Raw genomic sequence first — 13,527 nt, forward strand, 5'->3', positions numbered from 1 at the left:
GGACGGAAGGAAGGAAGGACAGATGGAAGGAAGGAAGGACAGATGGATGGTAGAAAGGAGGGAAGGACAGATGGACAGAACGAAGGAAGGAATGAAGGTACGAAGGGAGGAAGGACGGACGGAAGGAAGGAAGGACAGATGGACGGAAGAAGGAAGGAAGGACAGATGAATGGAAGGAAGGAGGGAAGGCAGATGGACAGAAAGAAGGAAGGAATGAAGGTCAGATGGAAGGAAGGAATGAAGGTACGAAGCAAGGACGGACGGACGGAAGAAAGAAAGGAAAGAAGGACAGACGAAGGAAGGAAGGAAGGGCAGACGGACGGACAGAAGGAAGGAAGGACAGATGGATGGAAGGAGGGAAGGACAGATGGATAGAAAGAAGGAAGGAATGAAGGTACGAAGGAAGGAATGACGGACGGACAGAAGGAAGGACAGACGAGCGAAGGAAGGAAGGAATGACAGATGGAAAGAAGGATGGACAGAAGGAAGGAAAGAAGGAATGACAGATGGAAGGAATGAAGGTACGAAAGAAGGATGGACGGACGGAAGGAAGAAAGGAAGGACAGACGAAGGAAGAAAGGAAGGACAGACGGACGGATGGACAGAAGGAAGAAGGACAGATGAAAGGAAGGTACGAAGGAAGGACAGACAGAAGAAAGGAAGGAGGGAAAAAGTAAACAAGTAGGTAAATAAGGAAGTAATTCAATAAGACGTAAGGAATAGATTAAATTAATAAATAAGAAAGCAAGAAGTAAATAAGGGAGGAAGGAAGCAAGCAAATAAGGAACTAAGTAAATGAGGAATTAAGCATTTGCTTTATCTCTAAAACTCACTCAAATGTATTCCAGAAAATCAGATGTGACATTATGGTGAATTCTGAAACCCATGTCCTTAAACCGTGCCTTAATAATAAAAAAAAATAATAAAAAATAAAAAACACTGTTAAGGCACTGACTAACTGGGTAATGAGGCAGCAAGACAGCTGCGTTCGCTTCTGAACACAGCCTCTCGATTTTTAAATTAATAATTAGTGACAGCTGCGCAGACATTAAGAAATGTCTTTTGGATTGGGGACGTAGATATTGATAGAGAGTGGTTGTGGCAGGGAGAGTGTATGTCTGGGTCCCTGTGTGTGTGTGTGTGTGTGTGTGTGTGTGTGTTTGTGTTTGTGTTTTGTGTTGATATTTGTCTGGAAGCTTGGGATTCTTGATTGACAACAGACTATTTCTCCTGCAGGATCCAGCTTCAGTGTATCTGAGTGTCACTAACTAACTGTCTGCGTGTGTATTGTGTGTATGTGTGTGCAGGCGATGTGTCAAAAAGATGACATGGAGGAACGGATCGTGACTCTTGAGAAGCGCTATCTCAGTGCCCAGCGAGAGTCCACGTCGCTACATGACATCACAGACAAGCTGGAAAACGAACTGGCCAATAAGGAGGCGTTCCTCAGACAGGTCAGGTTTGTTCCTGTGAATGCTCAAAACCGATTTCCCTTTAGTATTATTCAGATTACTTGGATGTACCACATTCGCTTAACTTATTGCATCTTGATTCAGATACTTGGTAGACGTCAAGTAAAGATTGCAAAGCACAGTGCTTCAAATGTATTTTGAACTTGGATAACTAGCAAATAGTCTTTCCGTTTGTTATAAAACTTTGACTTTCTCTGATTTCATGGTCAAGATGATGCATCATTTCATCATCTGTCAAATTATTTATTAAAAAAAAATGACTGGGGCATTTTATAAAGGGCATGACAAATATTTTAGGTTATGGCATTTATAACATGTTGAATAACCAGTTAAAGGAATTGTTCAAGACTATCTTGACTGCTCTTTAATATACACTCATTAAGCACTTTATTAAGAACACTGTTATCCTAATAAAGTTCCAGACGTGGTCTTCTGCTGTTGTAGCCCATCCGCCTCAAGGCTGTACGTGCATTCTGAGATGCTTGTTCTGTTCACTACAATTGTACAGTGATGTTATCCGACCATTAAAGTGGTCTTTGTGACAGACTGAAATGTAAGTTGTTATTCACTAATAATCTTGCCCTCCACTGTACAGTAGCTCTCACATCAAGCACTATGTGTGTGTGTGTGTGTGTTCCTCTCACAGATGGAGGAGAAGAACAGGCAGTTACAGGAGCGCTTGGAGTTAGCGGAACAGAAGCTACAGCAGACTATGAGAAAAGCAGAGACACTGCCTGAAGTAGAGGCTGAACTAGCGCAGAGGATAGCAGCTCTCACTAAGGTACTTTATACCACACACACATATGGTCAAGGTCTTTCTTTACCTGTAATTTCAAAGCTAACATATTTGGGCTACATCTCATTTTACATACTATCTGTATGATGTTGTAGTTGAGATTAAAGGAATATTCTGGGTTCAATACATGTTAAGTTCAATCGACAGTAAATCATGCTAACATGCATATTGTTTACATCTTGTGGCTATACTTTTGAAACAGTGAGTATTTTAATGTTTACGGATTGGTCCCATTCACTTCCATTGTAAGTGCCTCAATGTAACAATTTTTTTTACTTAAAGGAGGGGCAAGTAAAAATAATTAGATGTAGCTTAAAAGTGCACTTTGTCATCTTGAACATACACTGACACCTAGTGGCCAGGATGAGGCATTATTCAAACACAATAGTTTTAATTTACCAATGCCATTGTAGAAATGCACTATTCACAGTCAGCCATAATGAATGTAATCCATGAGTGAAAGGGTCCTATAACAGGGCGGTTACTAAGATTAAGTGAGTAGTATTTGGCTGGTCATGTGATCCTAACATGGCTGCCCCCATAAGGACTTTAAAAAGCAAATTATAAGATTACTGATATAACTGTCTTCATCTCATGCGAATGTACATGATTTTAGACATATGTGTAATTTCTATTAATTCAAATTACTATTCATTTCTTTAGTTCTCTTCTTCTTTTATTCACTTAAAGGTATATTGCGGGTTCAATACATGTTAAGTTCAATCGACAGCATTTGTGGCATAAAGTTAATTACCACAAAAATTTATTTGGACTCGTCCCTCCTTTTCTTTAAAAGAACAACAAAGGTCTGTGCTACATTGAGGCACAATGTGAATGTGAATGGATCCAATCTGTGAATGTTAAAATACTCACCGTTTCAAAAGTATAGCCACAAGACATAAACAATATGTGTGTTAACATGATTTTAGTGTGATAAAATCACTTAACAGCTTTTTCTGCCTAATGTTACAGCCAATTTTACAACTTCGTTGCCATGACGATGTAATGCCAACAAACCCTAAAGCCCTAAAATGACTGCAAAAATGATGATTTTACAGCTCAAATAACAACATTTTTAACAGTAGAATTGTTCAGAGGTCTTTTCTCTGCTAGGTTGTGCTAATTTGTGGATTCACCTTTTCTCATCTGATAAAATTAAGTGTGTGTGTGTGTGTGTGTGTGTGTGTGTGTGTGTGTGTGTGTGTGTGTGTGTGTGTGTGTGTGTGTGTGTGTGTGTGTGTGTGTGTGTTGCTGCTGCTGCTGCTGCTGTTGTTGTTGTTCAGGCGGAGGAGCGGCACGGCAGTATCGAAGAGCGTATGAGACATTTAGAAGGACAACTGGAGGAGAAGAACCAAGAACTGCTCAGGGTCTGTCACTTTGTATCATTAGAAAGCACACAGGTTACATTCGAAATGGCATACTACTCATACAGTACAGGTCCTTCTCAAAAAATTAGCATATTGTGATAAAGTTCATTATTTTCCATAATGTAATGATAAAAATTAAACTTTCATATATTTTAGATTCATTGCACACCAACTGAAATATTTCAGGTCTTTTATTGTTTTAATACTGATGATTTTGGCATACAGCTCATGAAAACCCAAAATTCCTATCTCAAAAAATTTGCATATTTCATCCGACCAATAAAAAGAAGTGTTTTTAATACAAAAAAAGTCAACCTTCAAATAATTATGTTCAGTTATGCACTCAATACTTGGTCGGGAATCCTTTTGCAGAAATGACTGCTTCAATGCGGCGTGGCATGGAGGCAATCAGCCTGTGGCACTGCTGAGGTGTTATGGAGGCCCAGGATGCTTCTATAACGGCCTTAAGCTCATCCAGAGTGTTGGGTCTTGCGTCTCTCAACTTTCTCTTCACAATATCCCACAGATTCTCTATGGGGTTCAGGTCAGGAGAGTTGGCAGGCCAATTGAGCAAAGTAATACCATGGTCAGTAAACCATTTACCAGTGGTTTTGGCACTGTGAGCTGGTGCCAGGTCGTGCTGAAAAGTGAAATCTTCATCTCCATAAAGCTTTTCAGCAGATGGAAGCATGAAGTGCTCCAAAATCTCCTGATAGCTAGCTGCATTGACCCTGCCCTTGATAAAACACAGTGGACCAACACCAGCAGCTGACATGGCACCCCAGACCATCACTGACTGTGGGTACTTGACACTGGACTTCAGGTATTTTGGCATTTCCTTCTCCCCAGTCTTCCTCCAGACTCTGGCACCTTGATTTCCGAATGACATGCAAAATTTGCTTTCATCCAAAAAAAGTACTTTGGACCACTGAGCAACAGTCCAGTGCTGCTTCTCTGTAGCCCAGGTCAGGCGTTCTGCTGCTGTTTCTGGTGCCTGTGCACAGTGGCTCTGGATGTTTCTACTCCAGACTCAGTCCACTGCTTCCGCAGGTCCCCCAAGGTCTGGAATCGGTCCTTCTCCACAATCTTCCTCAGGGTCCGGTCACCTCTTCTCGTTGTGCAGCGTTTTTTGCCACACTTTTTCCTTCCCACAGACTTCCCACTGAGGTGCCTTGATACAGCACTCTGGGAACAGCCTATTTGTTCAGAAATTTCTTTGTGTCTTACCCTCTTGCTTGAGGGTGTCAATGATGGCCTTCTGGACAGCAGTCAGGTCGGCAGTCTTACCCATGATTGCGGTTTTGAGTAATGAAACAGGCTGGGAGTTTTTAAAAGCCTCAGGAATCTTTTGCAGGTGTTTAGAGTTAATTAGTTGATTCAGATGATTAGGTTAATAGCTCGTTTAGAGACCCTTTTCATGATATGCTAATTTTTTGAGATAGGAATTTTGGGTTTTCATGAGCTGTATGCCAAAATCATCAGTATTAAAACAATAAAAGACCTCAAATATTTCAGTTGGTGTGCAATGAATCTAAAATATATGAAAGTTTAATTTTTATCATTACATTATGGAAAATAATTAACTTTATCACAATATGCTAATTTTTTGAGAAGGACCTGTACTTACATTTCCAGTCTGGCGAATGGAACCAGCAATATGAATTGTGATTTTTTTTTAAAATCTCTTTATTAACTCATTATTTGAATGGTCTACTAAGAGTTAAACTAAGACGGTTTTTATACAACATTTTATTAAATGTGCAAAATAAAAAAAATTTGTTCCGAGATAACTGGATGCCACTGTCTGAATTAAATATGCAACATAGTGAGGTCATGAAACATCGTTTCATACTATGGAATTGTTTATTCTTGCATAGAACATACTCTTTCATAGACCGTTTAAAAAAATAAAATAGGATGGAATATTTAGTGTGCTAGTATTCCATTCTGAACATAATGACCCACTGTTATGCTAAGCGACCATTCACACTGAACACATTAATTCATATGTAAACATGCTGTAGCTGGAAGGCTTTGGGGGTAGTTTTTGCTCAGATTGCTATCCGATCATGAAAAGAACAAGTGCAAATGCCCTCCAAGACAGATCTGAGATGGATATAAATCTGGAGGGGATTTGAGACGCATTCCGTACAAAACTTGGTCAGGTGTAAATGCATTTAGCTGTTTAAGCCACATATGTACACTTTGCTCCACCCAAATAGTGCTTCATCAGCATGGGTAAAATGTGAAACATAACAACTGTTATCGAGGATTTGCATAGGGCTTGCATCGCGCAATAAATAATAACTAATTAAGGAATGGATGCACGTCGTAGGAGAGACCGAATGTTTTTCTTCATTTTTTGATACAGGTGCTGACAAAACTGAAACTAAACACTGTAGATACAGTATATGTGCTTAGATATTCATCTGTCCACAGTTAGACAAATTGTCTATAAATGGAGATGATTAAGTACTGTGGGTACTCTCCCTAGAAGTGGCCATCTAGCCAAGATGACTCAAAGGGCAAACTGTTGAATGCTCAATGAGGTAAAAAAAAGAACCCTAGAGTGACAGCTAAAGATTTGAAGGAGTCATTGGAACTGGTTAACATCTCTGTTCAATTGGAAAACATTAAAAAGGCATGGTGTCCATGACAGGACACCACGAAGGAAGTCGCCACTTTCCAAGTGCATGGACATATCTTACTACGACAAGCCTTGAGGAGAAAAATACATTTCAGATTAGTACTTTAATTTGAGGCTGAAAATGTTGTTTATTTCTTCAGGCTCGACAGAGAGAAAAGATGAATGAAGAGCACAACAAGCGTCTTTCAGACACTGTGGACAGACTTCTGACTGAGTCAAATGAACGATTACAACTTCATCTGAAAGAAAGGATGGCCGCTCTTGAGGAGAAGGTAGAATAGGAGCCAAACCTTAGCACTGTCTGTTTTCCATCATGTTCACCACTCACTCTTTCCTCTTTGTTTGTCTCTCTTTTTTAAGAATGTTTTAATACAAGACTCTGAGAGCTACAGGAAGCAGTTGGAAGATTCCTTTCAAGAAAAGGTAATTAGTTTTACTTTCTGAAAACTAGCTCTGCAGATTGAAAATTAATGCAGTGCTTTGCTCAGTGTTCTGAGTAAAGTGAAACTTTAATGTGCTTTGTGGTTGTAGTCTCATCTCTCTGAGGAGATGGATAAAATGAGATCTGAACTGGATCAGTACCGGCTGAGGGCTGGATCCCTTACAGAGCCCACACTGTCACGGTGAGACACAAAGAAACAGACCAACTATCCATTTACAAAAAAAACTGACCCACTTTATATTAGGTGTCTTTAACAACCATGTACTTGGTACAGTTTACTTATTATGAACAATTGTGTTGTTGCATTGTCCTTACATGTACAGTATCTGCATTTAATTACATTGGTAGTTATACTGTTAAACTTATCCCTAAACATAACCCTTCCCCAATCCTTAGCCTAAACCTAACCCTACCCCAATCCTTACCCTAAACCTAACCCTATCCCAACCCTTACCCTAAACCTAACCCTACCCCAATCCTTACCCTAAACCTAACCCTACCCTAGTCCTTACCCTAAACCTAACCATACACCAATCCTTACCCTAAACCTAACCCTACCCCAGTCCTTACTCTAAACCTAACCCTACCCCAATCTTTACCCTAAACCTAACCCTACCCCAATCCTTAGCCTAAACCTAAACCTAACCCTACCCCAATCCTTAGCCTAAACCTAAACCTAACCCTACCCCAATCCTTAGCCTAAACCTAACCCTACCCCAATCCTTACCCTAATCCTAACCCTACACCAATCCTTACCCTTAACCTAAACCTAACCCTACCCCAATCCTTACCCTAAACCTAAACCTAACCCTACCCCAACCCTTACCCTAAACCTAATCCTACCCCAACCCTTACCCTAACCCCCTAAACTTAACCCTTTACCCTAGCAGTAAAACTACCCGTACCTCAACCAGTAGCAGCAAATGTGAATTTTGTAAGCATTTTGCAGAACAACATGTAGTTACACAATGAATAAATGGTATTGTATGCATTTTACAGTTAGTACATAGTAGATAAAGACACCTAATATAAAGTGGGACCCAAAAAGCTTGTAGACATTTTTAAGCATTGAAAATGTTATCTGTGTGTCTACATCTTGATCCCAGGTCTCATCTGGATGCATCCGGTGATCTGCGTTTCTCTCTGGGCTCTCTGGCCGAGACACAGTCGGACCACTACCGCTCCACCAAGGTTATCCGCAGGCCAAGGAGAGGACGCATGGGACTTTGTATGGAGGAACAGAAGGTAGGAGCTCTTCACCCCAGCAGTCACATTTCTTCATGAGGTTTGTTTTAAATATCACTATTTTTTGTGTCTCTTTTTGTCGTTCTTGCAGGCTAAGTCTCTGGGCGAGCATGAATGGCGCTCTCAGCAGCTTGGCATTCTGGGCAGCCACCCGTACGAAAGTGACACAGAGATGTCAGATATCGATGACGATGACCGTGAGACCCTCTTCAGCTCGATGGATCTCCTGTCTCCTGGAGGACATTCAGATGCTCAGACTCTGGCAATGATGCTACAAGAACAGCTGGATGCCATTAATAAAGAGATCCGGTCAGTCCACTCACTATGACCACTCTTGGTACATTATTTCGCTTTTCTGCCGTGGTCAGCTTTTGATAATTCAACAGTTTTGGTGTTTGTGTTTTTTGGATATAATGCATGGGATTGTTGTATGTCTTACAGTTAACTGTTGACACTTTAAATGTAAAAAATTAAATATATAGCTGAAGTTGAATTGATCATAGCCCAGTCGATGGTTGTTTTGCAACATATCCAATAATCCAGGCCTATGAGACACTGCAAGAGCAGGAAAGTTTGAGAATATTGGTTCAAAGCATTGCTAGCTCATTTATTCAAGTGATTTCTAAAACTATGATTTGCCACCTATTGCATCAGTCTTCAGATAGTTAGAGTCCTGATGCCAAATCTGACCAATATTTTTTACCTGTTGCTTTCTTAATCTCTTTTTAAAGCAAGGTTGTCTTAAATAACATGCCTGAAGCCATTACCCCATGTTGCAAAGACCGTATGTAGATTTTTTGAGCCTCAGAAAGCATTAGCCTCCACAGACTATATTTCCTGTTGGAAATTTTCCCCTCATAACTCAATAATCGAGTCATCAGGGCCATGCCATTTATCTCTTTAGATGCACACAGCTGGTGGAGACTGGCAACAGTAGAGCAATTTAAAATGCTTAGTGTACCATGTGAGATCTGAAAAAGCACAGTGCTATTTATCATATTTCACTTCTCTGATCTGAGCCCCTGTGCTTTGACTGAAGATCATGATTCACAGAAAGTTTTGGGACGTTCAGCTTGAGATAAACCCTTTTATATCACTGTATCTGCAGATGGATTACACTAAAAGTTGTAGTAACTTGCAGTAATAGTTAACCTAAGAATATACAGTGGCAAGAAAAAGTATGTGAATCCTTTGGAATTACCTGCATGTACTGTATTTATAAATATGTCTTAAAATCTGGTTTGACCTTCATTTAAGTTACAATAATGAACAAACACAATATTTCTTAACTAATAACACTCAAATTGATGTATTGTTCTTGCACATATTGAATACATCATTCAAACATTTACAGTGTAGGTTGGTATGTGAACCCCTAGGCTATGACGTCAACAAAAGCTAATTAGAGCCAGGAGTTGGCAAAACTGGCATCCAATTAATGAAACAAGATTGGAGGTGTGGGTTAGAGCTACTATGTAAAAAAAAAAAGAGAAAACACTCAATCATTTTGAGTTTGCTATTCACAATAAGCTGGAAAGGATTACAAAAGGCTGTGTCTTGATTGGAAGGCTGCATGCTTGGTAGGATGCGTCCTTTGAAGGCTGCAGTATACAGAGCATCCTCCTTTAAACAAGCCTCGTTTAAATGAGACGGTCCTTCGTAGGACAAACAGAAACGGAACGTAACATGGTTGCTATGATAGCATGCCATTCTTTAACAAGCACGAGCGCTTTGAGTGAGAAGAGAACAAAGTCCCTTTAGAAGGGAATGTATGAGGTACATTATATATATATATATATATATATATATATATATATATATATATATATATATATAGTTATAATGATGCAAAGAGAAAAGAAAATAGATTTTACAGGTGCACCTTTAGTCTTATACTTTATTTTAATTATATATAATATAATTATACATATTATATACTCTGCACCCATCTACTGAGGTACTTGGGAATTAACATTCCTTGCGTTTGAACATCATATTTACGGGCAAATTGGCATACATTTTTTTAGACATTTCCGTTGAAGCAAAGAATTGTGGGTTGTGAGTGCCCACGAAGGATACACCTCATGCATCCTCAGAATTCCTGTGAAAGAAGGTTGCATTGGAAGGCTGCATTCGAAGTGTCGTACTTGCGTTTCTGAAACGAGACAGCCTCAATGACGTATGTGGCTGTAATCTCTAAGAGTTTAGCTATTCATCTGTCAACAGTAAGACACCATTTTTATAAATGGAGACGATTTAGTACTATGGCTTCTCTCCCTAGAAGTGGCCATCCAGACAAGATGACTCAAAAGGGCACAATGTAGAATGCTGAATTAAGGGACCCTAGAGTGACAGTATTGGATCTGTTTAACATCTCCATTTATGAGCCTTCTATACAAAAAACTTTAAACAGGCATGTTGTCCATAGCAGGACACCACGAAGGAAGCCGCTGCTTTCCAACAAAAACATTTCTGCACACCTGAAGTTTGCCAAAGTCCATCTTGACACTCCACAATGCTACTGGGAAAATATTTTATGGACTGATGAAACTAAGGTTGAATTGTCTGGGATGAACACGCAGCACTACGTATGATGTAAACCAGCTAATTCAAAAGGGTTCACATACTTTTTCTTGACACTATGTATATGATACTGTAACGATGTACACTCGCATTAGATGAAGAGTAATATCATATCAGTAGCCTAATAAATGCTGTTTTATTTTCAATGGAGCACCTTGCAGTTGCAATTGTCATTGACTTTAAACCTCCCTTGAGCCATTATTTGCTTAAACTTGGAACATGGGGAATACGGGGCACAAGTCAAATGGATCACTTTTATGATACTTTTAAAAATGTGGATGATGAATCCTTATGTTGGTTGCACAATGTATATTTTCAGTGTATATGCTGGTTTTAGCTGTTTGTTTTTCTGTAACCGCTCTAATAATATTGATGTAAAGTTACTACCCAATATTCCATGAGCTTATTTGTCAAAGATTGTCTTATTGATTTACTGTGGGTTACACATGCTCATGTTTTTCCAGGTTGATCCAAGAAGAGAAGGAGTCAACAGAACTGAGAGCGGAGGAAATCGAGAACCGCGTGGCCAGTGTGAGCCTGGAGGGGCTTAACCTGGCGCGGTTGCACCATCCTGGAGCCTCCATCACTGCCTCAGCCACCGCCTCCTCCCTCGCCTCATCCTCGCCTCCCAGCGGACACTCCACCCCCAAACTCACCCCCTGCAGCCCTGCACGCGACATGGAGCGCATGGGGGTCATGACACTGGTACATGCACTGCAAAAACAAAAAAACATTTTACGCTGTATTTTCGTCTTGGTTTACTGTAGAAGTGTCTAAACATAAGAATACTCGATTCACAAATGGCCACACAATTGACTTAATATCAGCTCTCTTAGCAATTACATTAGAAATTCTTTCTTTATTGCTTTGAGTGCTTTATGATTATCAAGGCCATTATCAGGCGCCAATACACTAACATTTGTTTTCTGTTCTGCAGCCCAGTGACTTGCGGAAACACAGGAGAAAGGTACTTAACTTGTGCTCTCTTCACAAACAAGCTCATTGAATTGTACAATCCTAGAGGACACTATAGTATTCTGTCCTCTCACAGATCGCAGCAGTGGACGAGGACGGCCGAGAGGACAAGGCCACCATCAAATGCGAGACCTCTCCACCTCCCACCCCTCGCCAAGTCCGCATGACACACACGCTCCCCTCCTCACACAACGACGCACGGTGAGACAACAACCACACACGACAGCAGCAATCAGACCCATGCTATGTACAAGCTCGTCCCAATTGTTGTGTTTTTATCTCAAGGCTGACTGCATTAGAGACAGAGGCCAGTGCTCTGAGCAGTGTAGCCAGCAGTCAGGACTCCCTCCACAAGCAGCCAAAGAAGAAAGGCATCAAATCCTCCATCGGCAGACTGTTTGGGAAGAAGGAGAAGGCCAGACTGGGACAGCTGGGGAAAGAGCTGGTGGGTCCAGGACAAGGTACAGTACACACAGCTCTATGGAAGCATTATTGAGACTTGCCGATGCTTGTCAATAGAGCTTAAGTTGTAAATAACCTATAACATTACTTTAAATTTAAATACTGTATACTAGAGTCAAAAACATTAGTGCTAAATATAATACTAAGGACTATGAAGCATTATTAGCTGATGGACTAATCAATCTTCTCCTGTATTAGGGAATGTATCTGATCCTGAGCTTCTGGGTCAGGATGTTGCAGTGGGAAAGCTGGGAACACAGGCAGAGAAAGATCGCAGACTTAAAAAGAAGTGAGTATTGAGTGTTTTATAAACTGCCTTTTAATTACATATCCCAGACACATTCAACAATGCAACAATATGGTTCTCCTAGCTCACACCCCCCTCTTATATACCAATACTACTTTACAAATAATCCCTCTGAATGCACTATAGTGCCTTATGATTTTCTCACCTGGAAGAAATACATTCAAGCTACTTTCACCCAGCACCACCGTACAGTCAGTCCTGTTATAGAGAGTTAAATACAGATTGGTTATGACAAATACTGATAAAACTCACTGCATTGTGATGTATGAATGAAACCTCAGTCGACATATTGTGACATCATTGAAATATGAATGCCATATAAACAAATGTGTTTTTCTTCGATTCCTTGTGGTTCCTTACACGCATCACAGCAGTTCCAAGGGGAAATGTCCACTGTGTGGTGCTAAAAGCGGGTTCAGTTTTCTCCCAAACAAATGAGGTTTTGATGCTTAATCGAGTTTTAAATCAGCAAAACCAACATCCGTACCTAAAACCGTAAACTTAAACCTAACCCAAAGAGTCATAAAAAGCCAATGTGACATTTTTGGCTCACTTGTCCACTCGCGTGATCTTTCTAGACTCGTATCCCGCTCTTTTGCATTGCAAGTGCAACTTTTATGAGAAAAGTTACTGGGCAATTTGATCACACTCTAACAAGCTTGTAAATGTAGTTGGTTATGTAATGCAAAGGTTCAGATGTACTGTATTGCCTAGTAAAAGTGTTTCGATGTCATGCGAACATTGTGTGAGGAATATGGTGAAAGGTAAGTGTTTATGAACTGATAATCACTCATGATTTGTGTGAAAGCGAATAAAAGTAATTGTTGTTTTAGCACCTCTAGTGTTCATTTCACCGTGAGACTGCTGTGATACGAGCCACATAAAAATAATTTTCAAAACATAAACTGAAAAAAACTAAAAAAAACGATTATTTGGCTGAACAACCTTTGAAAATAAATAGCATCTACTCAGAAACGTGCATAGCTTTACTTAATTTGCATTAGTGCGTACAACAAAACAATATTAATTATAAGATGAACTGAGAGTGATACCTAAAGTAATTACTAATTAATTTAATTAAAGTAAAGACTAATTGTGACTTCTTTGTCTTACAAATCCATACAATTCAGATTTTAAATACTCCTAACTCAAACGATCAAGTACAGAAATGAGAACATTAATTTGAAACAACGTGCAATTAGTTGTTAAATCGTATTGATGTGACATACCC

General features: G+C 39.9%; 1 protein-coding gene across 1 annotated transcript in view; it reads left to right on the forward strand.

Moving 5' to 3' along the window:
* Positions 1–13,527, forward strand: part of LOC127637680 (liprin-alpha-2-like) — a 68,047-nt gene that overhangs the window by 23,451 nt on the left and 31,069 nt on the right. The window contains exons 6-18 of the mRNA XM_052118868.1: positions 1,308–1,454; positions 2,119–2,253; positions 3,552–3,635; positions 6,423–6,554; positions 6,643–6,705; positions 6,814–6,905; positions 7,831–7,969; positions 8,061–8,278; positions 11,017–11,257; positions 11,490–11,519; positions 11,604–11,728; positions 11,813–11,988; positions 12,188–12,278. Coding sequence (XP_051974828.1) covers positions 1,308–1,454; positions 2,119–2,253; positions 3,552–3,635; positions 6,423–6,554; positions 6,643–6,705; positions 6,814–6,905; positions 7,831–7,969; positions 8,061–8,278; positions 11,017–11,257; positions 11,490–11,519; positions 11,604–11,728; positions 11,813–11,988; positions 12,188–12,278 — 1,673 coding nt within the window. The remainder of the gene's footprint in view (positions 1–1,307; positions 1,455–2,118; positions 2,254–3,551; positions 3,636–6,422; positions 6,555–6,642; positions 6,706–6,813; positions 6,906–7,830; positions 7,970–8,060; positions 8,279–11,016; positions 11,258–11,489; positions 11,520–11,603; positions 11,729–11,812; positions 11,989–12,187; positions 12,279–13,527) is intronic.

This window comes from Xyrauchen texanus, chromosome 45 (genome assembly GCF_025860055.1).
Source record: "Xyrauchen texanus isolate HMW12.3.18 chromosome 45, RBS_HiC_50CHRs, whole genome shotgun sequence".
Lineage (NCBI taxonomy): Eukaryota > Metazoa > Chordata > Actinopteri > Cypriniformes > Catostomidae > Xyrauchen > Xyrauchen texanus.